The 25,689-nt window shown below is 45.6% G+C and overlaps 1 protein-coding gene across 1 annotated transcript; it reads left to right on the forward strand.

Annotated features, from left to right (window-relative positions):
- The first annotated feature begins 13,627 nt into the window (after nucleotides 1-13,627).
- Nucleotides 13,628-16,024, forward strand: LOC121047382 (tripartite motif-containing protein 45). Its single transcript, XM_042292963.1, has 3 exons — nucleotides 13,628-13,647; nucleotides 13,706-15,063; nucleotides 15,855-16,024. The coding sequence occupies exons 1-3, from the start codon at nucleotides 13,628-13,630 to the stop codon at nucleotides 16,022-16,024; spliced, it is 1,548 nt and encodes a 515-aa protein (XP_042148897.1).
- Nucleotides 16,025-25,689: the final 9,665 nt, after the last annotated feature.

Genomic DNA, 25,689 nt, shown 5'->3' on the forward strand with positions numbered 1-25,689 from the left:
ACGTCATCTTACGACAACGCCAACAACATTAGTGCCGTCCGGAACCATTGACCTTAGAAACGCGCCTCTTCGCTTGAAGAGCTGATATGCGTTGATTGTTATTTGTTTCTTTTGCCTACTACAGACCATTCAAAAACTCGCCTTCTGGGTGCCACCAACTTCGTCTACTGGGCTGTGAAGCGCGTTCGAGCGTGCGCAATACCTCTCTAGGCCGAAAGATTGTACACTGAGTTTGCATTGACAGTTCAATGACTTAGGCATTTTTCGTCAGGATAGATGCTCCCACGAGAAGAGCGTAATGGATATGTGAATAGAATTGGAAATTTGAAATGTTCTTGTCCAATCGCATTTTTCTTTGGTTATCAACGCTTTTTAGCGTCATCACAAGACGTTCAACCCATAATACACTGGTGATTAAAAAATAAGCACCGAAAATCATGCACCGATTTTCGCTCAAAAATAAACACCGGAAAAAACATACCGTAATCATTACCCATGTCACCTTTTTGGGTGATATGTGAATTTCCAGAAGAACAGCGAGTTATCACCCTCCCCTAGGAATACCCTGACTACAGAGCAGGCGACCCATTTTTCCCCGCGTTAGATTGCGGTGACCACGAACCGTACGGAGGACACAGGACGTCCGTGAAAAATAAAAAGGAGGCAAAGAACGATCTACTCTGTGCACGCTTCATCCCCGATTTCCACGACCCCAAGGCCGAAGGACGTTTGTGTGAAGGATAACGATAAAATAAAACTTTGCGTCAAAAAAAAAAAAAAGCCCGTTTTTAAACGAAAAAAAAAGTAGAAACAAGCACAACGCGTTGACGGACCGCGAGGTTGTGGAACACCTCGCGGTCCGCTTGCCACAGGACGGTTGTCTTCGACCCATAGCTCCAAGGTGAATTTGCCACTTGCGAAAACACGGAGACCTACCCAGCGAGAACCAGGAAAGCAAGACACGCACACTGACGCCTAGGCGTGCAGAATGAAACAGGATACGGGCGCGGAATACGGCCGCGGAAGAACACCTCGCACAGTGCCGATCCGGCCGATCTCCGAACGGACGATTTCGCATTTCGTGGACAGCGAGCGCCACCGCACGGGAGAGAGAGGTACCTTAAAAACGACGAAAACAAGCACCGACACCTTGGTTCTTTATATTTGCTGTAGTTACGGAACAAATCGACTTACATGAATAATTTGAATATTATTCGATTCCGTAATAAATTTAGAAGACATTAAGCGCAATACTTCTTATGTTTGAATTTAGAGAATTTTGTAAATTCGCTCCGAACGCAAGAGTGCCGAATTAGCCGATTTTGACCATTTTCATGATTTTTTAAAGAATATAATTAAATTTATGATGAAACATTTGTTGCGCTTAGTGTCTTGATAATGACTCAATGTCTTTAAAGCCGAAATTTTCAAGAAGATCCGCGCAGCCGTTATTATGTGAGAATTTTTTTAATTTGGTGAAAAACCTCATGTATTCTCTATGGGGCTCTGAGGTGCGCCCCCTCTTAAACGTTCGAAGCACTGTTCACGCGTCTGTGAAAAGTTGTTCTAGAAACCTTGGGCATGATGAAGAACTAGATGTGTACGGAAGGGTGGCACTCAGTTGGTCGAACGATGTTTTAGCGGACGCCGGGTTTTCATCAAAAGGCACTTTAGGAAATTGTCGGCCACCATGAGGCGCCGTTTACTGGGCGGGCCAGGTGGGTTAACCTTTTTGTAATGAGCCGCCACAGACTGTCGCCGCGAAGCGGCGTAAGCGCAGGCTGGGGGGGGGGGGGGGTGTTAACGCGCGCCCCAGTTATTCGCTAAAACGTCGATTCGCTCAAATGACCGCTGTTCGCTAAAACGTCATTCGCTTATGTGAGTGTGCGCACGATTCAAATAACCAAGACTGGGCGGGTAGGTTCGTAATAAATAGACAAAACAAATAATGTAATCTTACTACGAGCGCTTTTACGCATGTCCATGCTAGTCCCGTAAAGGAACGGTTCAGTTGAGCCATGGTCGTTTAGCCTTGAGAAAAAGTTTATCAATTGCCGCCAGAAACGTCCTTTCTTTTCCAGCTCGCTTGCACCTTTGCATTTAATTGCATTATAATCAAGTCCTTAGCCACCTGTTTGACGCGGTTTTTAGGCGTGCAAGGGAAGTTTTCGGCGAACCGGGCAGAGCGGGCATCGGAGGGGCGGAAAGAGAGTGATAGTTTCGTAGCAGGTACACAGAAAGTATTTACTTAAAACAAATACTAAATGGCTTGTAAACTTAGCTTACGAACGAAACAGAAGATTTTTTATTTAAGGGATAGCGGCGTTTTTAAGATTACGCTGAATACGCATCTGAGCAAGCTACTATAGCGCCACCTATTGCAGTCTCCTGTTCTTATTTCCCTCTCTGGGTTAAGCCACCTCCGACTTCTTTCGTATTTTTGCGGGTTCACGCCCCGTTTCGTTATTCCACGCTAATTGATAAAACTTATGATTGTTACTCGCACCACCATAGCCTCCCCTGCCTGCACAAAGCTACGCAAAATTCGTTTTTTTTCTTATGGTTCCTCATCAGCTAAAAAATCGGTGCAGTGAGAAATTCGACCTGACGATTGTCTTGCCCTTGCTAAGATCTCTAAAAACGTCCCGTAATGCACGTCCCACGGAGTTCTTTAACTGGACATTCTTTAGCAGGACATCCCAACGATGTCACTGAAAGCACGTATTAGGACGTCTGAATAAAGGTAATTTCTTGGAAGTCTTGCGGATGTCCCCTATAAGATATGGGACGTGGTGATCTTTTTGGGATGTCCCTGGGATGACTATGCGTTATCTGGGGAGTTTAATCCCGTGCCGATGGAACAAAGGGAGGGGGGGGGGGAGGTAACGCAGTGGCGGCGGCGATTCTTTTTTCGCCTTGAAGGTTTTTCTAGCGATTCAATCAGTGGAAGTGGACGGAAATCTATATAGTTTTGTCGATCCCCCGATATCCCGCACACTTATGACGCCCCTGTTTTCATTCTTCAAAAGCGGCGATGTGGTTTGTAAGCCGCACTTAAATGTGTGTTTCAATGTGACTTGAGTAATTCGGATCCATTCGGGTAGATTTCGGACATTGTTATGTAATGGTGCATAAAAGCAAGCACTGATCAGAGCAACTTACCGGAACAGCTGGACGATCGAGAAGTCCGCGACCGATATGTATTCGGCAAAGACATTTATGCGGGACACAGCTTCAAAACTTTCCCGAAAGGTTAACACACCCACACGGCGTCGATCCTTGATCGGTATCCGACCGTGCGAAGGCAGCGACGCAGCCCTTCGGCGTGGCAATCTCCCTTCGATGAGGTCACGAGACTTGCGTACGACGAGTTGTGCCTTCCCACCGCAGTGCTGCACCCTAGTAAAAATTTTAAAGTTTTTTCAGAGATAACTACGACCGTTTACTCGAGGCTTTAAAGTTCTTTTTTGGCGAATGACGGCAGTTTTGTCCAAACGCTCCAAAAGGTCGACTTCCGGTACCTCAGGGATGGCCGATACGGAACTTCCGGTTGCCGCACCCGCGCTTCAGTGACCAAACGGGTATGCGTGATCCAGCAAATTGTCATAGAGATTGGGTTGGGTATGTCCCCTGTGTGCTCTAAATGCATAGCATTTGAAGGCCCTCTCTTTGTGACGTCACAGTGTCACCAGCCATTACAGTGTCGCGTGAGGTTAACACCTGACGTCACAGCCTGACGTCGCACTGTCACCTGACACCGTGGTTTGAACCGACGTCTCAGTGCCGCATTGTGTCATGCAACCATCCGGGAAGTGCGTTGTCACATAACCTTATGTCGCGTGACGTCACAGTGCCGCATGCTGTGACAGAATCACGTGACATAATGTCACAATGTCACATCATGGTGTCACCTGACGTCACGGTGTCATGTGACGTGACGTCAGATAACATCATGTCATACCATTGTATCACAGCCCACGTGACGTCGTGGTGACAAGTGGCAACGTCAGGCTGACAACGTAAACCGAACTCTTTAATCTGCTGCAGGGATGATTGCTGGCAGTTCATTGGGCGATATTAGTCGTGCGTGGTTCGAGGAGAGGTTGCTGCTGCTGTTTGTAGATGAGGTATGGTCAGATAAGTCTACTGGTTTCTTGTGGGGAGTTGATGGAGAAACTGGGGCGCTGGGGTACTCCCGGGGCAAGCAGTTCCAAAACGGTTTCTTAGCGCCCGTGTTTGCCTTCTATCTTGTGTACGTCCTTTTAGCGCTTTTTATCATGGTTCAATACGGTTTCTCAGCGCATGAGAAGGGGAATTTCCAATAGAGAGGAGAGAATCATTTGGAGCAGGAATACGAACGAATATGTGTTTTCATATAGAAATGAAAAATACAGTTGAAGAATTGTATCGCAATAGAAAAATATAACTACATAATGTATTTCTGAAGCACTAATGCGGTGCAAATGTATCGCGATACTGCCGAACCCTGCAGTCAGCCCTCGCAATTCAAAATGGAAGTATATTTTTCTTGTTGCAGAGGTTTGCGTGTTATTTCCTACTACATATAATGTGCAGAGAGGTTAAATAAAACCCAGGTTCGACTCTGAAGATAATTCTGGACGACCGAAATGAAATGAAGGTTCAACTAAACAGTATCGAAACCAATGAAATTTGAGTCTACGAGGCGACTTAAAACACGAATTGAATCTACGAGACGACTTAAAACACGAATTTCATTCTTAAAAACCCATGTAGGCGACCCTTACAGATTTACAGGCTATCGCGTCTAAATGAAAAAAAGAGCTTCGAAAGTCAACAGAATGTCACGCAGTCCCTCGTGTCAAAATTCGATGATCTTTGAAAATCCCAATAGATGGTGTAATTTTTTATTTCACGGTGTAGGGACGTAAATACTCACGAGTCATCGTCGGTATAAAAATCACACGTTCAAGAACTGTGTGAAACGAGGCTTGGCGTAAGTGCTCATAGGATAGGAAACTTCCAGGCCGGACAGAAATTGACCAACGATTGCAAGCTTTGAGTCGTTAAAAAGAAAGAAGAAATAGGGTACGTTAGTAAATTAAAAGTTTCCTGTAGCAGTGCGTCCTGTTTGGTGGGAACAGCGCAAAAAAGACGCAGGACGAGGTCGAAGAAACACACAGACAGGGCGCTGACTTACAACTGAAAGTTTATTGCTCTGCAAAAAGAGAAATAAACACAAAAAGGAGGATGGGGAGAGAACAAACAATTGTAGGTGTGGATTTGAAGAAAGGTAAGGCGCTGCCGTTCAGCTCTGTGTGGATCTTAATTTGGATAGGCCTCGAAAATCGGTGTCAGGAGCGAAATGTCTCAGCTTGGAAGCTTTCTTTACGGTGAAAACGTATAAGGAGTTGATGCCGTTTATGGCTATTGTCACCCAAAGGGATTCATGGCACCTGCATGTGTCTTCGTTCCTTCAGCGCCACCTGACCTCGCTCACCCTAAATGACCCTTTTTCGATACGTAATTCGGAGGCTCTGGTTGATTATTTGAGGGAGGATAACCCAGGATCCTGTGACATCGTGTCCCTCGATGTTGAGGATATGTTTTATTCCATTCCCCACGGAGAGCTCATGACGACCGTGGAGGAATGTACCCAAACCAATGGGGCAGTGGCGTTCAGTAGCTCTTCAGGGGTATCGAGTGATTCGTTTCTAGAGTTGCTGCATTTGTACCTCCAGTCAACCTACCTTGCCTACGAGGGTGATACCTTTTAGCAGAAGAGTGGCATTTGCATAGGGCCTAGCATAGCACCGGTGCTTAGTGATATCTATCTGGCGAGGTGTGATAGAGGCATTGCTGGCAGACTGGACGGACGCGTTTTGAAAGTGCTAAGATATGTAGATGATTATCTCATTGTCCTTAGGCCCAGCCTTGAGAACGACTGCGTTCAAGTGGTTAAAGAGATTGTGGACATTTTTATTGAATGTTCCCAGGGCCTAAGTCCCGACAGAAGGGGCTTTGCAATTTTTGGACATTAATCTCCGCCTTTGGACGTCACACGTGTGCTGGGCCTATGATCCCATATCGAAGAAGGGATTACTTCCTTATGACTCGGCACACTCAAAATTGGTGAAAAGGGCCATTGCTGGGTCGTTCCTCAGGGCGTCTTCGTTAAAATCCTGTCACCATAGGTGTGGGTTAAGTTTTGTGACTCAGGTTGAAAGGCTTGCCTCTGTGGGCTTCCCTTCGGCGGTTGTGGTGGGTGTTGCTGAGTTCCTTGTTCGGATGTTTAGGGGGCACACTAGTCCTGGGAAAAAACAAAAGCCATCCACCAGACCTGTCGTACTCCCGTATATCCATGCCTTGTCCCACCGAATTAAGCGCGTTGCCGGTAGGTTTGAGGTGCCTGTCGTCTTCTGGGCGCCACCTAAGCTGTCACACCTTTGTGCTACTGTGAGTAAAGAGGGACGCCCTTCCGTTCAGTGCGACGTCAAACATCGCGTCCCGTACGTCGCTTGTGCAACTGTGGTCGTGTACCAGATACCCCTGTCCTGCGGCAGGGTGTATGTTGGCCAGACTGGGCGTTGTGTAAACGTGAGGGGAAGGGAACATTCACTTTCCTTGCGTTCCTCGCCCTCAGGGAACCTAGCGGTCCATTGTGATAGGTGTGGCTGCATGCCGTCATTTCATGATATAAAGATTTTTTCTCGTCAAAAAAACAAGACTGCGAGGGAGATAGACGAAGCGTATTTTATGGCGTGTATCGGAGCTGACACGTGTGTGAGCGCTCCTTCCGTTGCCCTTGCAAATGACGAGGTAGATATTGTAAGAAAGTGTGGCAGGTTCGTGTGACGGCGCATGGGCGTGGGTGATGCCGTATGTTATTGGTTTGATTTGTTTGTTCTCTCCCCTTCCTCCTTTCTGCGTTTATTTCTCTTCTTGCAGAGCAATAAACTTTCAGTTGTAAGTCAGCGCCCTGTCTGTGTTTCTTCGACCTCGTCCTACGTCCTTTTTTGCGCTGTTCCAGTGCCTCCTATATAAGTTACACTATGCCTGTCAGCTCCGAGCACTGGCGAGCGGAAGGGAGACGGCAAATAGTACGTGTGGTTGCCGTGCGATGGAGCCACCTAGGCGTACAAACCTGCTATGTAGTGAAGCCAAACATCTCTTCCGTAGGAGGTTCAGTGATGTCGCCCACCAGCACCGACAGCAATATATCTAAATGTTCTTGACTGACAGCTCGGGACCAGCTCGCCGTTTTCAGCGGAATATTACTTCTTATTTTCCTACTTTTAACCCGCACACGACTTGGCGCCAACTATTTCTATGCGCGCGATTCAAGGTGACCGCCAAAGCCCCAAACTGCCGCCAAAGCAGACTGTCAAGCGGCCAAGCGTTCTCCGCGTTCGCGCTGAAAAACGAAGCCTGACGGTGCTTGTTTCGTAGTTTCGAATTTTGTCTCAGCGAAACTCGTTTGAATCAAAGCGGTCACACCCAGAACAGTGTTCGGCATGTCGTTAAAAAAACAACATACTCTAAACGACGGAATTTTCGCGTAGACCTAATTTCCGCGAATTTCGCGAACCGCCTCCGATTCGCGAACAATTCGGGAAAAATTTCATCACCTTGGAAGCGGCATTGAGACACCGGAGAAACACGCGTCCAAAAAGCATAACGATATCATTATACGTGATATGTGAATATGATATGGAAAGTATCCTAAAGTAAATAACGCCATAAGTCGGAATTCAGCTCACCTCAAGAAGTTTATTTGGTACCTTCAGACAATTCCTGCCAGAGTATAGCGGATTCGGATCGTGTCTCTGCGGTTCTCGAGATCCGCATGCACTTCAGTCAGCCATGCTGCGTGAACGGGCTTCATAACACTTGCTCGCAAGTTGATCTTAACGTCAGCTGCACTTAGTCCTTTCTCCACCACCTCTTGCACACATCCGGCATACCACTGGGTAAAGCGGTTCATCATGGCAGTCTTGAACACATTGTTAATGTTTAGGTCGTTCGGATGCAGGAGTCCCGTGCAGCTTGCCGGGACGAAGACGTACTCAATGTTGTTTGCAGCTAGTTTCTGCAGAAGACTCTTCGTACGATGTGCAGCGAAGATGTCAAAAATGCAAAGTGCATGTTGACTGGCACCACCCAAACGACTCCTGCATGTCTCCACGTACGGAAGGAGAACAGTGTCGACAAATCGCAGCATTGTGGCTTCGTTGCTCCAGTGGTTGTCACTGTGCCACAGGTCCCAGTCATTTGGAAACATGACCTTGGCATGGCACCTGTCTGTTTTGCCTGCATATAACACTTGAGGAGGCAAGAGTTTGCCAGAAAGCGTCGTGGTCACCAAAACGGTGACTTCCCTTTTGTCGTCCAAGCCAACCACCCCAACTTGCTTGGAACCTCGGGCCTCCATCGTCCACTTGCTGGCCGGAACCAGCTTGACACCTGTTTGGTCCCAGTTGAGCACCAAGTCGTCGGGAATACTGAAGTGGTTTCTCTTCTCGTCGATAGTCTGCAGGAACTTCTTCTTGGCACCCTCGAAATCGTTTGGAAAATTTCGCGCAGTCTTCGTGGTCTTACGCTTGACTAATCCAATCCTGTTCAGGAAAGATCTTGCCCAGGGTCTGTCGACAACGAGAGTTCCACCAAACACTGGCAAGAGTGTGGGCTTGGTCGCCCGCACAATGCCCAGTGCAGCAGCGATGCAAATCCTGGAGTTTACAACCCCGCCCCCTTCTCTGAGCTCCACAATGTACGCCCGTACGTCATCATCCAAGTTTCCAAGCACAGGCTTGACACCTTGAAGTTTACCAGGCAAAGTAGCCAGCTTTTTGGAATGACAGGACTTGCAGGCTTGGATATAGGAGGTCTTCATCCCCCTGACGGTGCTCTCGTTGAGAAGCTTTTCTCTTCCATCGGAAAACTTCCTCACTGCAGCAATTGTCCCATTTTCCGCAGCATATTTTCCAATCTTACATCTAAGTTCGTCATTGTAAGCAGAGTAGGGCCCTCGTTTCCGCTTTCGGGAGTCCACGGCGGTAGAAATGACAATAACACTTTGATTGGCCGACGTAAAAGAACGCTTATCACGTGTGGTCTTGCATACCTGTGGGTCAGGCAGTCTCGGCATATGATGATCTTCTGCATTCTCGACCACTGGCTTGAAGTAACGTAGTAAGGACCTCGCGGGACAGCAGATTGACGGGCACAAGAAAACGTACTGCACTGACACAGAGCGTGCTGGCGTCGACGACCATGGTACGCAGCCAAGTTTGATTGGTCCCTAAACCTACTTTGAGTCGGTTTATGTACAATCGTTGGACCCCATCGCCCTTTGTCGCTGGCCTTCCATGCAGAGTGTGCGACCTCGAAAAGTGAACCCAAGAAAGGTTAAGGGTGTGTGACCCAGTTAGTTTGGACCTTTAACTTATTTACACACACTGGTTTGACCCCATTGCCCTTGGCGGTTGTCTTTTCATGCAGACTGTGTGACCTCGAAAAGTGAACTCGAGAAAGGTTCACACCGAAGAAAACCGATGTGAACACTAACCCAGCCTTTGTCGGCGTCTCGAAGCTGCGGGTAACGGCAGTGACTTCCGAACCATTAGTCACACAACCTACTGCCGTCTTCCCTTTCCTAGATTTTCGCTGATTGACTGAAGCCGCAGAATCCTAGAAAGATGCAGAAGGGTTTGGATTTGGGCTAGTTGGTTGAACATGTTTAGGGGTTAAAAGCGCTACTCGTCCGTCGTTTTTAGCGCTTTTAACCCCTATCCTAGAAAGATGGAAAGACAACCGGGCCGGAAGCCCCCCCCCCCCCCCCCCCCCCCTTCCGGCCCGGTTGTCTTTCCATCTTTCTAGGTGTCAGTCTGGATTCGCGAAAATTAGACCCTCCGAACAATTTTAATTTTTCAACTTTGGCCCGATTAGTGAAAATTTGAGCCCGCGAAAATTCCGTCGTTTACAGTATATATTAATATGATATATCTTCAATATTAAGGTAAATACAACATGCTAGAAAAATAGACAAAACGAACGTCCGCCAGGCGGCGCTACCTAGCTGAACATGCGTGTTGTGAGGTGAAGCATCGGGCCCGGACATGTCTTGGAGAGAAACTGACAGGTATAGTGTAACTTATACAGGAGGCACTGGCTGTTCCCACCAAACAGTATGTACCACCAACTAGCCCAGCTACATGCCTTGCAACAGTGCGTCCAAGGATTTCTAGAGTTATACGCAGAAAAATGCGGCATGTGTGGGATTTCGCCAGCAGTCGCAGGTGTGTCAACTCAAGGAATGACGCTCTTTATCTAAGTTACGTCAAGTATATTTGTGATGAAGATATCAAACAGGTAGCGCAGTTCAAGTTACCACGCCCTACCTCGCACCCCGCCGTCTCTTTTTTTTGTAATAAATTGTCGTCGAATCAAAAACAAGATCGATGATTTTTCTAGTTTCACAAGCTCGTAGGCAAGTGCATTTCTTCGAATAAAATTGAAGTTGATGACGGCTCGCTCGAAGCTGTATGGTTCCAGTTGAAACATTGCAATGGTAAAACTTTTTCAGCATATATGCTTTTCACCAGGCGCCAGCAAATTCGGTTGACGTATTATCTGCGATCACAGTGATGACTGAAACAATTTAATCTGATGATCTGGTTGGTTATAAAAAGGTGATTTTAATTTCCCTAGTCTTAAGGCACCGGCAAAAAGTCTTTTGCTGGGAAAACTCGTGGACACTGCAATAGTGGCAAATTTTGCGAATTTGTGTTTGAGCCAGATCTGTTAAAGTCTATATTTGTACTTCCTGGAATTAGTGATCACAATGATGTCGTTTCTGAAATGAATTTGGAGCGTGTAAAAGTCTGTGATAGTGGAAGTCTGCGTATATTTAACTACAGAAAACCTAACATTCTTGAAATCATTGTTGCACTGGATGTGTATTTTGTTGATTTTGAAAAACTCAGTCAGAGTTTTGAGGGCGAGGAAATCAAAGGAAGTGTTGCTGAGCCAGTGGCTCGGTATGCTTGCAGAATTCTATCATTTAACTGAACTCTGGGTACTTTTAGGGGGAAGGTTTTTCAATTGCAAGATAGTTTTGTCCCATTCTGGATTTTAACCGAAAGACGTAATATAAGTTACGTCTTTCGTAACTTATATTAGCTTTACAAGACAACTACGAAAACTGGCACAGCAAGCACAAAGGATCTATTGCGCTTTTAAAATAAAAATACGTTTGCAAACTCCTGTAACGCGAAATTCGAGCGCAGCTCTTGAGGAGGAGGAGGGGAGGGTGCCAAGGGGAGGATATTCCCCTCATCCTCCTACTCCTCTCCCTCCCCTCCTCTCCTCCTCTCTTCCCCTCCTCCCCCTTTCCTCCTACTCGTCCGTACCTTCCCCTCCTCCTTCGTCCCCTCGACGGTGTCTCCGAGAATGTGTTCACACCATTGTATAGCTTTAAGTGTGACTGCATAATACAAATATGCTCCAGAAAAGCGACGATTTTCATCAATGGTGACAGATGGGTCAGTTGGTACATGATTTCTTTTGACAGAAGGCACCGCAAGACAGGGATAAAGTAAGGGAGACAACACGAAACGCTTCGTGTTGTCTCCCTTCTGTCGGTCTTGCGGCGCATTCTTTCAAGAGCGCCAATTTTCGCAGGGGTTCGCTGCTCGTGGCATTATAAGAGGGGATGTTCCGACGGTCGTGGCGCCGGATGAAGTTCGCCAGTTCGCCGGGTGTTCATCCCATGGTGCCCGACCCTTAATCGGTGGCGAACGTTCCGGTACCTTTCACTGAACTGCCACTGAAAGGTCTTTACGAGATTAGTACTCGAACTGTTCTATAGGATTGCTTCAGCCATCGCTTTCGCTTCTTGGGGCCGTTATAAATACTGGGAATCTCAAATAAAGGAACCGCAATCGGATTTTTATTTTTATCTGCAATTTTATTCTCGACCGTCTAAGTTTGTCGTCTGCCCTCAAAATCCCGAGAGCCCAAACCAAATGCCAACAGTAGGCAACCGAACATTATGCGTGCCTCGCTAACCTTGTTCTATTTCTTCTCTTCCTTTCTCTCTCTCTTGACGGTGTCCCCGGGTTTACTTTTAGCCGTCCGTTGGCGGCTTCCCGAGCTATTCCCTCCCTCTCCCCGGGACAGCGAGGGAACCGTAGCGGCGTGGCCCAACACTGGCCCCGCGGCTCAAGCGGTAACATCGCGCTCTCCTCAGTGTGTTGCATCGTGTCCCGACATAGAACTCCACGCCGTCCGTACCGCAACGGAGCCGTGTGCTCGCTCTGTTTCATACCGTGGTGTCATGCGTCCGACGCTGGTGTCAACGGAGGTGCTATGAAACGGCCCTAGGTGGCGCAAGCCGCCGCCCGGTTTTATGGGTTCAGCCGTGTACGTCCACCCAACTTTCGTGCTCCGAAACGGCGCTGCTCAGCCCTGCCACCAGAGGCATCGAAGGGCACTCGATTGTTCTGCCTTCACCGAAGCTCGACGGCGTCTGCAGGGTTCCGGAGCTTGCCCGGCATGTCCTTGTCCGCCAACAATGAGTACGGTACCTGTTTTCTAAACCACTACCCTCCCGTGACTTTGGAAATATTGTAGTTATATACTTATAATCGCTAGGGTAAATATCATCCGGTGTGAGCATATCTCAACTGGATATCAATCTTGTGCCGACAGGGAGCGGCCCTCTCCTGTAAAATGGCAAATACATATTAAGAAATAAGTCTATAAAAGGCCGTTGCATTGACTTACATTTATAGCTACACAGTTTTGGCTCCTTGATTTCAAATCCTACAGCGTGCCAAAAAAAACCCCAAAAAACTCATAGTAGGCCGTGGCGATGGCTTATGGAAGGCGCAAACCCCATGTTGATATGCGTTTTGACTTTTTCTTTTTGCTGAGGGTAAAAAAATAAATTAGGGGACAATCTTGGCGTTTTTGGCAAAGCATATTTTGCGTCCTTTACTCTGATCATAAAAGAAAAAAAAAGTCTGCTTGAAATCCTTCTACATCGGGAATCAGATTCCCGTGGAAAAAGAGAGGGCGCGTGTGCCCCATCTCCCCAGAAAACAATTAACAAAATAATAAAATATGAATACTGATACCAATGGCAGCGCATGTTTTACCAGCTGTGCATGTTATTACCAGCTAGTCCAATCAATCACAGAAAAAATTACGACCTTGCGCTTTTAGTGTGCGCTTGTATATTTCTGTAGCGACTTCCATGTCCCTTGATTTGGGTTGGTGATTGAAAAAAAATGTTTGGGAGCTATATCAACTTAGAAACAACATACACATGAACAGACATCAGCACGTGGTAGAAATAATGATTAGACGCGAAAGTAATGAAGCCTACTTAGCATGGTACACGAGTCAGATGGTAGTTTAGGATAGTGACCGTGGAACTAACTGAAAGTGGTTTTATGTTTTGCGGTTTTAATCTGGAACAAATATCTAAGCAAATTTATATATAATTAGATCTGGCGCATGGTTCTGCATGCACTAAAAGTAAGCGAGCGCACTGGTACCCTTAGCTTTGACCACATTGCATTCCGAATTTGTTCGAGAGTATAGTTGCGTGTCGTCACAATAAACCTGCAGTGTGGTTTTCAAAATGTATCCTACATCCTTAAAGTTTGTTCTATCAATATAAGGTCTTCTAGGCGAAATCAAATTTTTTTTCTTGCCCCAGGTTTTCGTTTAACTCCATCAGCACTGCGAGTCGGCTAGACCTGCTATGTGCCGCCTGCCAGCAGAGGCCCCAGGATCCTCGCATCTTGCCTTGTCTGCATACCCTGTGCCGACACTGCTTCGAGCGCCTGGCAGTCGCCGACGCTTCGCGCGTGTCGGACATCGAACACGCCTCGAGGAAAATAGCCTCCGTATCGCCGACTCGCGACCGGCACTCCTTCCCGAGTTCGGGGTACTCTTCCTCGAGCGACTTTGCCCGCGGAGAAGAGACGGCCGCACCGCCGCGCACGGCAATCCAGCTGGTCGATTTCGCCACGAGAAGCGTCGACCCTCGGGTTGTCGTCTGTCCGGCTTGCAAAACCCAGACGGCGCTCACCGGGCCCCCGATCCAGCTACCGCCCAACACGCTCCTGACCCGCTTTCTGGACGGCACCCCCGGCGGCCCACTTGGCAGCCGCCACGGAAGCGCGTCGCGGCAACCTGCATCCCGCTCCAAGCGGAGCTCCTTCTGCGACCTGTGCACCAAAACCACCAGTGCAGTGAACAGGTGCATCATCTGCGTGCTCTCTTTGTGCTCCTTCTGCACCAGGGCTCACAGAAGACAGCGGAAGACAAACTCCCACAACCTAATGTCTCTTCAGGATTCCTGCGGTCCTACGGTTGGCAAGGACACAGAGGTTCCACGGCAGACCTACTGCCCTACTCATTCTAAGTGTGTGCTGAACACGTTCTGTCAGACGTGCGAAAAGACGGCCTGCGATCAGTGTATTTTGTACGAACACAAGGATCACATTCAGAACGACTTCAATGTCGCCAAGGAAGAAGAGCTGAAGAGGACAAGCATCCTGCTGACCAGGCTCCGGTGGAAGATGTCTCGCATGGAATCCTCGGCGAGCGGAACGCTGCGGAACAGTCAGACCCTGGAGAGGAACGTCAGCAGCATTACTCGAGAGGTGAACCTCTTCTACGACGGGTACGTCGAAGCGCTCGAGGCACGGCGGCGGGACCTGCTCGAGGAAATAGCGAAGTTCAGGCGGGAGAACGAGAACACTCTGCGCACCCGCAAGGATTCCTTGGACGCGGCGCTGGTCAAGGCCAGGCAGATTCACGACTTCGGGAAGACGCTTCTGCATTTCGGACCGGAGATGCCGGAGGTTGTGCTTCCACTCGTCGGCGTACTCAATAAGGGCGCTGAGCCCATTGTATCGGATGAGGGAACAATCGAGGATAACTCGAAAACGCTGCGGACGCTGAGGTTCTGCAAGAATGGTGAGAGCGCCAAGGGACAGTACAGAATTTACGGTGCCGTGTCTTCCGAGAACTGGCCTTCGAAGACGTCTGCGGTACTTTCCTTTAACGGTATGTGCTAACCTCTAGTTCTCGCGCTGCTCCTGTTAGAAGTCGATTAACGTGAAATTAAACTTACAAGTTGAGATAGCGATGTCAATATGCGAAACAGTTTGGGGGAAGAAACAGTACGTGACTTTGGTTTAGTTGGCATATTTTAACGAAAGCAGATTTGTTTTTGTTATTGTTTTATGGCGCGTAGAGTAGTTTCCAAGGCCTTGCTTTGGAGTAGTCTGTATTCTATATATAGCAACTTGGTGTTATGATGTGGCAAAATCAGTGATGCAAGCTTGCAGATTCCTACTTTTGTCAGTTTGGCGATACTGTGATTGAAATATTCGGCTGAAAATATAAGCTACCCAAGTTCTCGGGTTATCGTATCAATCGCAGACTGCCTTGCCGACTGGGTTAATTAACATCAACACGCGTAGAAGCACCCGTAACAACCCTTTCTATATCGCTTCGACTGAACTATATTGCGCTACCGATAATCGACACTGGGACTAAGAAGAAAAAAAAAAACGTCGGGACATACAAAACAAAAGTCGTGTTATCTTTTAGTGCCATCTCTGTTTTTTGGTAATCCTTCGCAGTGCAGTTCAATGAAAGCATAAAAAAAACACACAGATAGTCTAAAGCCAGGCACTTTGGCGCTTATAATAGCTGCGCGCTTTGTTGCGAGGCAAAAAAAAAATAAAAAAAAGCCTACTGGTCATTATGTTGCTTCAGTTTTTTTCTGCCTTAAGGTTTGTTACAGGTTACGGCAAAATAACTGTGTAGTACTTGCATTTTGTTTTTGTTAGCTGGCAGCATGGCGCGCCGGGAGAACCCCGTCGGGGTGGCGCATCTAGAGTTCCGTGACTCGTCCGGTCACCCGACCTGCGTAGAGCCGGAGCAAGTGCAAGTTGTGCTCACCTCAGCCACGTCGCGCAGGTTGGTGCCTTATCTCAAAGAAATTGTCATTCCCGAATGAAGATACTCTGTAAGTTAATTAATAGACCCTATTTGTAAAACGCGCAGCATTTCTGCAGCGCCAATTAGCCATGTCTGTCAGCGATCGGGGTGAACTTGACTGAGCTCGGAACGAGAACGAGCGCTGCATGAGAGCTCGGCCAGAAATCCAATCCGATCGCTCACTTCCCTCCCAAAAAATGGCGACCACCGATGTCGCTTCATCGGGGTCTATTGTCACTAGAAAGTATAAAGTAAATTGTCTATTAGCCCTATAAAGTAGACATCCCCGAAATGAGTCATTTTTATCCAGGACATGCCACTAAGAGAAGAAGGAACTTACACTAGCTTACACTAACTTCGCTGCCGTAATAACTTTCATAATTATTACTTTCTCCAAGAAGGGTAAGTTATCGGAATAACCTTAATAAAATTATTATTTCGCAGCAATCCTAGTCGTTACTCCAATCTTATCATATATAATCATAACGTTTGGGTGCAATTGTTTTGTTCGATTGTGTTGTCATTCTAAAAGAAAACCAATTGTCTGTTTTTATATTTTCTTCGCTCGTTGTGTAACCACAAATACCGTGATCTACTCTGTTGGAACCCCACCTAAGAATCGCAGTCTTTATCGTTAAAATTATTATGTTTAGTGCGCCGCCAATCGGAACGCGTACACGGGAGAAAAACCTCCTAGAAGCCTCAGATTGTTAGGTGCTACGCGACTGGGAGAGTACACGCTGCAGATTATTTGTACACTTAAGGGAGTGGAAGGTGCTCTAGACATTCACATTCATAGCTACACCTTTTCGGCGCCTTTGTTTCGAGTGATTTGCGTGCCTTGTGACTACGCAAAGGGCTCTTGATGACGGAAACGGCCTCTAGTTTCTCAAGGCTGCGAACAAAGTGCGGAAAAGCGTGTTGCGGTGCAGTGTTTGGAAGCGAAAACATACCCGCCCGAAACAGTTTTAACCGAGCTTGTGCTAGCGAGTACGCAATATGGGCTGTATTAGTGCTTTTGACTAGGAGATAGATTCTTCGAACCACAAGAAATTATGCTTCACGCGTAAAAGTTGCAGTTATCTTAATTACGAATTGGGGCTAAATCAAATAAAGCGCGAAATTTGCAGACGGAAGGTACAAAAGTGTTGAATGAGTGCACATGCAATGAATCGAACGCATTCCGTTTAGGAAAAGCGGGTGCGAACAATTCTGCCTTAACGGACGCTTCTGAAAAGGATGATTGATTTATACGGATTCGTGGGTGGCAAACAAATTATATTATCTTAATCGGGCGTCGTTAACAGCAAATGATAAAATGACCAAACATTTTTTAAAGCATAAAATGTTTTTTTTTTTTAACTTTCTACTTCTTGAAATTATTGCCTCTAATCATGCGTTCCTCCTCTTAATTAATGGCACAACTGTACAAGTGCCTAATTATGCACGAATTCAAGTAATTTGTAATTGTATACCCGGAAACGTAATTGAATACCCGGAAAACGCTTTCTTTTTAGAGCGCAGCTCTTAGGCGCCCGTTTCCGGCTTGAGCGGCATCGCAGTCGCCGTCGCCGTCGGCGTAACCGCGACTAAAGCGCGAAACACATGTACGACGAAACCGTCCGATCCGACGTCCGACCGCGCAATACGACGGTCGGAGGCGAGGGTTTTCAACGCTCTCCGATGCTACGAAAACCCTCTCCCCCCAAGGTCATTCCGGCAGTCCGCACGTCGGATCGGACGGTTTCGTCGTACATGTGTTTCGCGCTTAACCCTCGTAACCCTCTTGAGGGTAACGAGGGTTACTCTCACGAGGGTTACCCTCACGAGGATCACGAGGGCTACAAAGGTTACTAACCCTCGTAACCCTCACGAGTGTTACGAGGGTTAGTAGGTTAGTTACCCTCAAAAGGGTTAGGGTCACGAGGGTTACCCTCACGAAGGTCACGAGGGTTATGAGAGTTACCCTCACGAGGGTTATGAGAGTTACCCTCACGAGGGTGACAGGCGTTACCCTCACGAGTGTCACGAGAGTTACTTTCACAAGGGTTACTAGGGTTACCGTCACGATGGTTACCCGGGTCACGTGACCCCCCTCCCGAGGTCACGTGACCCCCGTTGATGTAATCGCCACTGATGACGTCAATCGTGACGTCACTGATGACGTCACCGGCATCCGCATCGTCATCGTCATCATCACTGATGACGTCATCAGTGACGTCACAGATGACGTCACCGGCATGGGAATCGTCATCGTCATCACTGATGACGTCATCAGTGACGTCACTGATGACGTCACCGGCATCCGCATCGTCATCGCCATCACTGATGACGTCATCAGTTACGTCCCTGATGACGTCATCGGCATGGGCATCGTCACGTGACCCCCAGGTCACGTGACACCCCATGGTCACGTGACCCCCCCCCCCCCCCCCACAGTGCCCTTCCCTCCTCCTCCTCAGGAGCTGTACTCTTATTCGGCATTACATGGAGTTGTAAACGGCTTTCATTTTTTTGCTAGATCTATCGGGAATATTGAATCAGTGCACATACACACCAATTGACGTCATGTGGCACCACTACTTGTGACCGTGGCGTAAAGTCACGTAACCATATCGCGTGACGTGAGGTCACGTGATATCAGTTAATAAACCATATTCCTTCTTCACTTCCTGAAACGACTGTTCAATGCCTTAAAAAAAGATAAAAGATCGGTCGTCAAATACCGCGTTTCATGTAATATTATACTTATAATTTCTTGTTCCAGGAAGACGCCAGTGTTGGTGTCTAGAACGGCAAGATCAGGACGGCTCAAGTTGGAATTCGGTTACCAGAACTGCGGTGCCCACGCCCTAACCGTTACGGCCAACGGTCAGCAAGTTGTGGTAATGTTCATTGCTTGTTTACAATCATGTTTGGATGATCATTGATTCAGTAAGCACAATTGTCACTCCACTAAAGTAGGCGTAATCTACAGTACAAGGCATGCTCAAGCGCCCCATGAACATCAGGTTTTTTTTTAAAGTATATTTGCTTACTCAAATACCTGTAAGACCGTAATGCGCGTACGACAACAAATAATTACTTTGTTTTAGCAGCTTTCAGGTTGTTCTTCCAACTGGTGAACAACAAACAAAGAGTGCATACACGGGTGCGAAAGTATACCAGATTATAGGGCCTTCTTTCCCTGGCAGTAGCTAATGTCTTTTAGCCAACCTCTTGTGTGGCTCTTTATTTTTACAAATCGGGGTAATTCAGTGCCCGATTTACAAGGACAAAGGCGGGCAGTGACAAGACGAGTGCTGAGGTGTAACTAAACGTCTATTGAAACTACGTCCAACGAGGGAAACAAGCATACCATAATCGCGTCAACACATGCTCACAAAGACAATATCTTTTTTCGTGTAAATAAACCGAAGATTTGCTCACGCATTTAACCACCCCCCTCTCCTCGTACCAAAATTGTGCCCGAGAGCTGCATGTTCAACAGTGCAAACTAAGTTGGCTCCCTGAGATTGACCGGTGTGGCAAACCGTACTCACGCGATCAGTCATTTATACACCGGTCGGTTTGGCCGATGTATATTTTTCCGGAGCTCAGGGGTAATGGCTTGATAAAACTTAGAAATTATCAGTCCAGCCCCGTCAAACAAACAAATAAATTAAACACTGCCCGCAGAGAAAACAAAACACTTTATAGCGACCAGACGAATCTTTTCTTCGCAAATATGTTATCTTTAGTTGGTGACAATCAAATATTGAAATGATTAGATACAAGCTGCATTTGACATCTTTGCTAGCAGTGTACCGATGTTTTCTATTATCTTTTCTATAGAAAACGCTGTAATACATATTAAAAAAACACACCTAAAGATAGCTGAAATAAAACTTACGTAGCAATGAAGGTTTCCATTCGATTTTTCAGCCGCGTTAGAAATGATCGCATTTGTAAGAATAAAGCAATGCTTTAATTCTAAAGCTTCACAAAGAAGCTGTCACTCGGTGCACCGTCTTGAGCGTTTTGAGTCTGTCGCTAAAGGCTTAGTTAGTTATACATAGGCACAGGAAACTTGTACCAGATTATGAAAAAGACAAAAGAAAAGAAAAAAACACAAACAAAGTTTTTTCCGGGAGTGAAACCAATTGTATGATGTTAACAGGCATCTTACAAAAGTACAGTGATTCCTTTCTTTTTGGTGCGCCTAGTCATTTAATTATTTATGACTAATATTTGTTTTAGGACCCAGTAGGGAATTGGAAAGTGTGTAGATAGCATCGAGGAACACCCAGTTAAGGTGGTTGATGCATGATGGCTTTACGCGCTTCTCTTTTTTAGCCAAAAAAGAAAGGCCGTGAAATAAAAAAAAAACAACAAAAACAACAACAACAACAACAACAAAAAACGAAGTGCCAACGGGCCGCTTGTCGCGCTTGCAGCGCTTTCAGAGGTCTTCTAAAGGAACGAAGTCCACCTTTTCCCTGGAGTGCTGTCCAAGACATGGGTTCCTGTTGGTGTGGGCCCCGAAGATAGGCGCGAGCGCTCGCTTCCGCGAAGCCCTGTCTCGTACAGCGCGTCAGTCATAAGGTGAACTTCGTTCCTTCAGAGCACGTCTCAGAGCGCCTCAAGTGCAACGCGCAAGCGCGTTGTCACGTTTTGCTTTTATAATTTCCGGATTTTTTTTTTTCTTTTGCTAGAAAAAGCGTTCAAAGCGTATTATGCAGCAAACACATTAATCGGGATTTTCTCAATGGATTTTACAACTTTCCAGTTTACGCGTCGACCTTTATACGAATAATTGGGAAGTTGGCTATTTAGTCCTAATTAATTCAATCACAAAGCACACTAAAATTCGTGCACTTTTGTATGACGTTTGCTAAGAACATACAACCGGTATCCCTAACGCGGAGCTCTCCGTTTTTTTTTTCTTAAAGTTTGGTGCAAATAATCGGGGACACCCTATACCCTGTATGTCACATACACTGTATCGTTTTACAAGAATTAACCTAAATATGACTGCTACTGCGTAGTTTTTCCTTTCATTCAACTAAAACATTTGTAGTTAGTATAAAATCTGTTTTCTAAATCATGCCCGACTACTCGGTTTACGGTTGTTTCTCAAATGGCGTTACCTCAAGACATTTGCATATTTCCATAACTGTATGTGCTTAGAGACTAATATAAACAAGGTACATTTTGGATCGACTGCTGGAGTACCAGTATACTAAACTGAACACATTCAGCGTGGTGAAAAAATATAACTGAAGAAATTTCAGACTCGAGATCGTGATGTATTGCTGTCCCGTATCAGCAAACAGGCGCCTCTTCGGACAAGATCACGTTCTTCTTTACTTCGTGTATGAACCATGCGTTCCGCGAAGCAAAAAGAAAATAGTATAAAATTACATGTTTTATTGCACAGCAGATGGGAGCATGGGGAGCGAAAGCTCTCGCTGTAGAACACGGGGACCCAGAGCCAACATCTCACCCCTGACCAATACGATCTGAATGAGCATCATACCGGCGTGTGCGTTCTGCGCGATGGAGGATGCTCATTAAAGACCCCGCAGGCCCCTAACGTGCGCGAGAACTAGAATAGGAAAACTTGCGGGCCACCTGGTGGTACAAAGGATTCGACTAGGTTGACCCTATATTATCATCGTCTCCTACCCTCTCCACCGCGACGTGCCCAGGTGCAATCGGCCACATGAGTGGCGCTTGGCCATTGCTTAAAGACCTGCGCAGAAGCATGTGGAAAAAGCTTTCTGGGTCGTAGCGCGCCGCACTGACAGTCAATAAATGACTACAGGTTGTGAAACCAATGGGTTTTGTCATTCTCAGAGGAAGATTGCGTCAAGGGTAATCTTACAAGATGAAGCAACAAAAAAGAATGCATTATGAAGCCGTTTGAGTTATTTACAACTTCAGAAGCGATAATTTGAAATTCCACATATATTTCCTTCCTGTTTGTGGCACAATTAAAATAAGTCAATGCGAAATCAAAAAACGGCAAGGGCTATCGTCGGCGCCAGTGATCATATGCTTTGTGGACGAAGGATACGGCCGGTATGCCAATCAACGGGCCTTTCCGGGTGCTTCTAGCAAAGTTTTGAGTGAGGTGTATGCGAGAAAACAAAACATGGAGTGATGGGGACTCTTTTCTTTTTAGTGCAGTCAATTCCTTTCGAAATTTTTACACAAATGGAGCGGAGTAGAGTGGAGTAAAAAACAGTATTATACAGGCTGCACTTGCTCCGATATCATAAAAGAAACGTCTAGAAAATGGGCGGTATTCACAACGGGTGATAATTAATTCCATTCAATAATTGTTCGAGAAAGAAAAAGAACACTTGAATGCGTCATTTTCATAATTATGCAATATTTCATTTTTTTAATTTGATTTTTTTGCGTTTATTAACATCTCTCGTTTTTGTAATGATGCACGATAAATATGCAGCAAAGAGGGAATCAATATTTCTAGAGATTTTTGACGAAAATCTTGAACGGGATAAAAGATCGATTAAAAACGTCAATACATGGAGCGTCAATGGCATGATACAAGTTCTGAATGCGTATCATGGGCAAGTTTGATATGATTGATTGACGTAAAATGTAATATAAATTCGCAAAAATTGTCTCGGAACATGAATATTAATCGTTAATGTTAGATCAGGGAAACCAATTACAGCTTAAAGGCATTTAAGCAAAAATATAAGATCTCTGTCGTGTGGTCTAGCGCTCAAGGTAGAACAACTATACATAGTTCTAGGAGTTTTCTATATTCAAAGTAAATTGTGCGACTGACATACCGATCATAAGAAATACGAACGAAACGCTTCTGGATATTTTCAATCCTCTCTTTGTGCCTGCGCACAATAGAATTCTATACGACAAATGAAAACTCTAGCTTTGACCTAATTCACGAAAAGTATAGCCGCATTATGTTGGCTGCCAGAGAAAACCCACGTGTAATTCTAGGAACGATACGGAACGTACGAAAAAAGGCATTGGCGATGCAATTGACATGTGTACTGAATGAGAGAGAAGAGTCTATATATAACTCCAAGATCAAAGGTGCATTAGACTCTTTGCAATGAGGCATTGCCAAGTTGACAACATAAATCATTAGGCCTTAGCTTCCTAGAAGAAGACATAACGGTCTTGCTGGGACTAAGCGTCAGCGTATCCACACATTACTATACCAATCACGTACAGATTTCCCATGATCCCGAAATGGCAGTGCTATCGAAGTCGCCCAACTGCGAAATAGTCAAGCATCTAGATGAGTGCAACAGTTGCGTTCCAGGGTGGAAATTGACAGAGATAGTTTGCAAAGAATTGGATCCGTTTAAACGTGTTATGAAAGAAAAAAATAGGATTATGTCAACAGGGAATTGTGTTAGCGTTCCTTCAGTTGTTCTTGATAAAATGTAATTGGACGTTTTTGCTGTTATATAGTTTTTAGACTTTCTTCTGCCAATTCCTTGTTTTGCTGACTTCGTAGGTTGTAAGTGATTAGATATTGACGATGGGTGGTTTCCTTTTGCTGACACTAGCGATTTCTGTTTTTCCACTACCGCGTCGGTTGAGGTTTGTTTGCTATAAAGGGAGAGGGTTGTAATTAAATCTTTTTAGCTGTGTCTGAGACGGTGTTGTGTGTGCCCTTCATCTTTCCGTGTCTCCGGTTTTATTATGTCGCTTAACATTCTCCAGCTCGCCTCTGCCTTAACTCTTCTTTCAAAGATCTATAAGTTTTATTCAGTCCTCCCCAAATGAGATCTGCCTCAATAGCTTGATATCATCGACTTATTTCAGGATTTCTGAATGCCTAACACATGAGCTGATGTCATTTATGAAAACATTACAAAAATCGGTCCAAGTGTGGAGCCTTGAGGAACACGAGAGAGGGTAACAAAAGCTCGGTAGAGATGTTCAAGGGCACGTTCAGAGTTGTGTCTATTGAACAAATAATCGTGAATTAAGATGCAAAGTGGAGTACTCATGCAGTATGATTGCAGTTTTTGTAAAATTAGCGAATGATCAAACAAATAAAACTGCTTGGATCAAAATATGCAGTGTCAACCTGTCCGCGCTTACTCACTGTGGGCGAAACAAAACAACACAACAACAACAATAACAAAAGAAAACAAAAAAACACTAAGTTCGTTTTTATTGATTTTCCTAGCACAAAATCATGTTCGGAGGGGAGGATACTGTGTTTAGAAAAGCTTGAAGTATGTTCCAACAATGCCATTTCGTAGATTTTTGCGAACGGACATAACGGCGAGAGGGGTCTATAATTTTTTTTCATCACGTGTTCTTAATTTGTTTTATGTATGGGCACAGCTATATAGTTTTTTTCTAATAAAGGAAAAGTGCAGGTTTATAATGACAGGTTTAGAATGTCCGTTAAAATGGGTGTCAAAATAGGAGAACATCCTTTAAAGATAAAACCCGGAAAACCGTCAAATGCGACCGATAACTTAGTTTTGAGATTTTGTGTTGGCAAATTCAAAATCGGCGATTTCAAAAAATGAAATTGAGAGGCAATCACCACCACCGCCAGTAACGCCGGGCACAGAAAATGATCCCGGCTGTAAGAACGCACAGAAGCAAAATTTTCACTAATAAAAATGTTAGACGTGCCAGCAATATTTATTGCCGATGAAGTCGTGACTGTACTGTCCTTACCTCCAGAAACACATTGGGTCACGGTATAAACCCCGCAACACTGACTGACGGCACAGTCTCTTTTCGCGCTGCAACAACAAATTTGGTTTCGCAAATGATTTGAAAAATTTGGCGCAACAGAACGCTAGATTAGAAATTAGAACTGATCTCAACTCAGATAACGACCAGTGAGGATAATGACTTGTTTGAGGACGTATTTTTGGAACAAAGCGTTCAAGTCTAGATACAATATGTTAAACGCTTTTACCGCACAACGTTTGTCATTTATGTTGTGTATGAGTGCCCGGTTTACGTTATTTAAATATTAAAACGGACAAAAGTAGTCGACTCTTAAAAAACAATACAAGGAGTTGCAGTTTTTGTTTTCCGCTTCACTTTTTTTGCAGAAAGCTTAAGGGAGACAAGAAAGGGAATGTACCAAACAAAACAATACCAGTGGATTAGGGTTGTTTATAACGTTGTTTATAACAAAGTTGGCCAAGGCAAGATTTAACAGATTTCCTGGATTGTTTTGAAGACAAAGATGAAAGAGCGTGTTGGTGAAAATACGGGAGTCAAAGAAAGAATAAAAACACTTAAGGACAAGGACAGACAGCACAGTTCTTTCAACTAGCAACACACATTTACTGGTGTCTCCTTCAATAGTGCTATCTTCCTAACGTTTGAGACTAAAGAGGAAGATGCGGAAATTAATATATTTATATACACCCGGAAAAAAAACACAAATTTACACCCAATACACTGGAAGATAAATAATTCAGAAAGAAAGAAAAAAGAAAAAGAAAAACACTATTGATAAATTGAGATAGAGCGCCCTTTGGCTAATCCAGCTCTGGTTTCAGGTAGTTGATCTCATTTCTGGACAAGGCGAGAGAAGGGGCAGCGATGTTGTGATCGTCATGGGCTACCTTGTATGCCTCAATGATCTCTCTCCCGAGCTTGTTCTTATGTCTCCCAATCGTGCAGGTGTCCTGGAACCGGGCTTCACAGTTCGTA

The sequence above is a fragment of the Ixodes scapularis genome, unplaced genomic scaffold, assembly GCF_016920785.2.
Source record: "Ixodes scapularis isolate PalLabHiFi unplaced genomic scaffold, ASM1692078v2 PGA_scaffold3__209_contigs__length_174095766, whole genome shotgun sequence".
Taxonomy (NCBI): Eukaryota; Metazoa; Arthropoda; class Arachnida; order Ixodida; family Ixodidae; genus Ixodes; species Ixodes scapularis.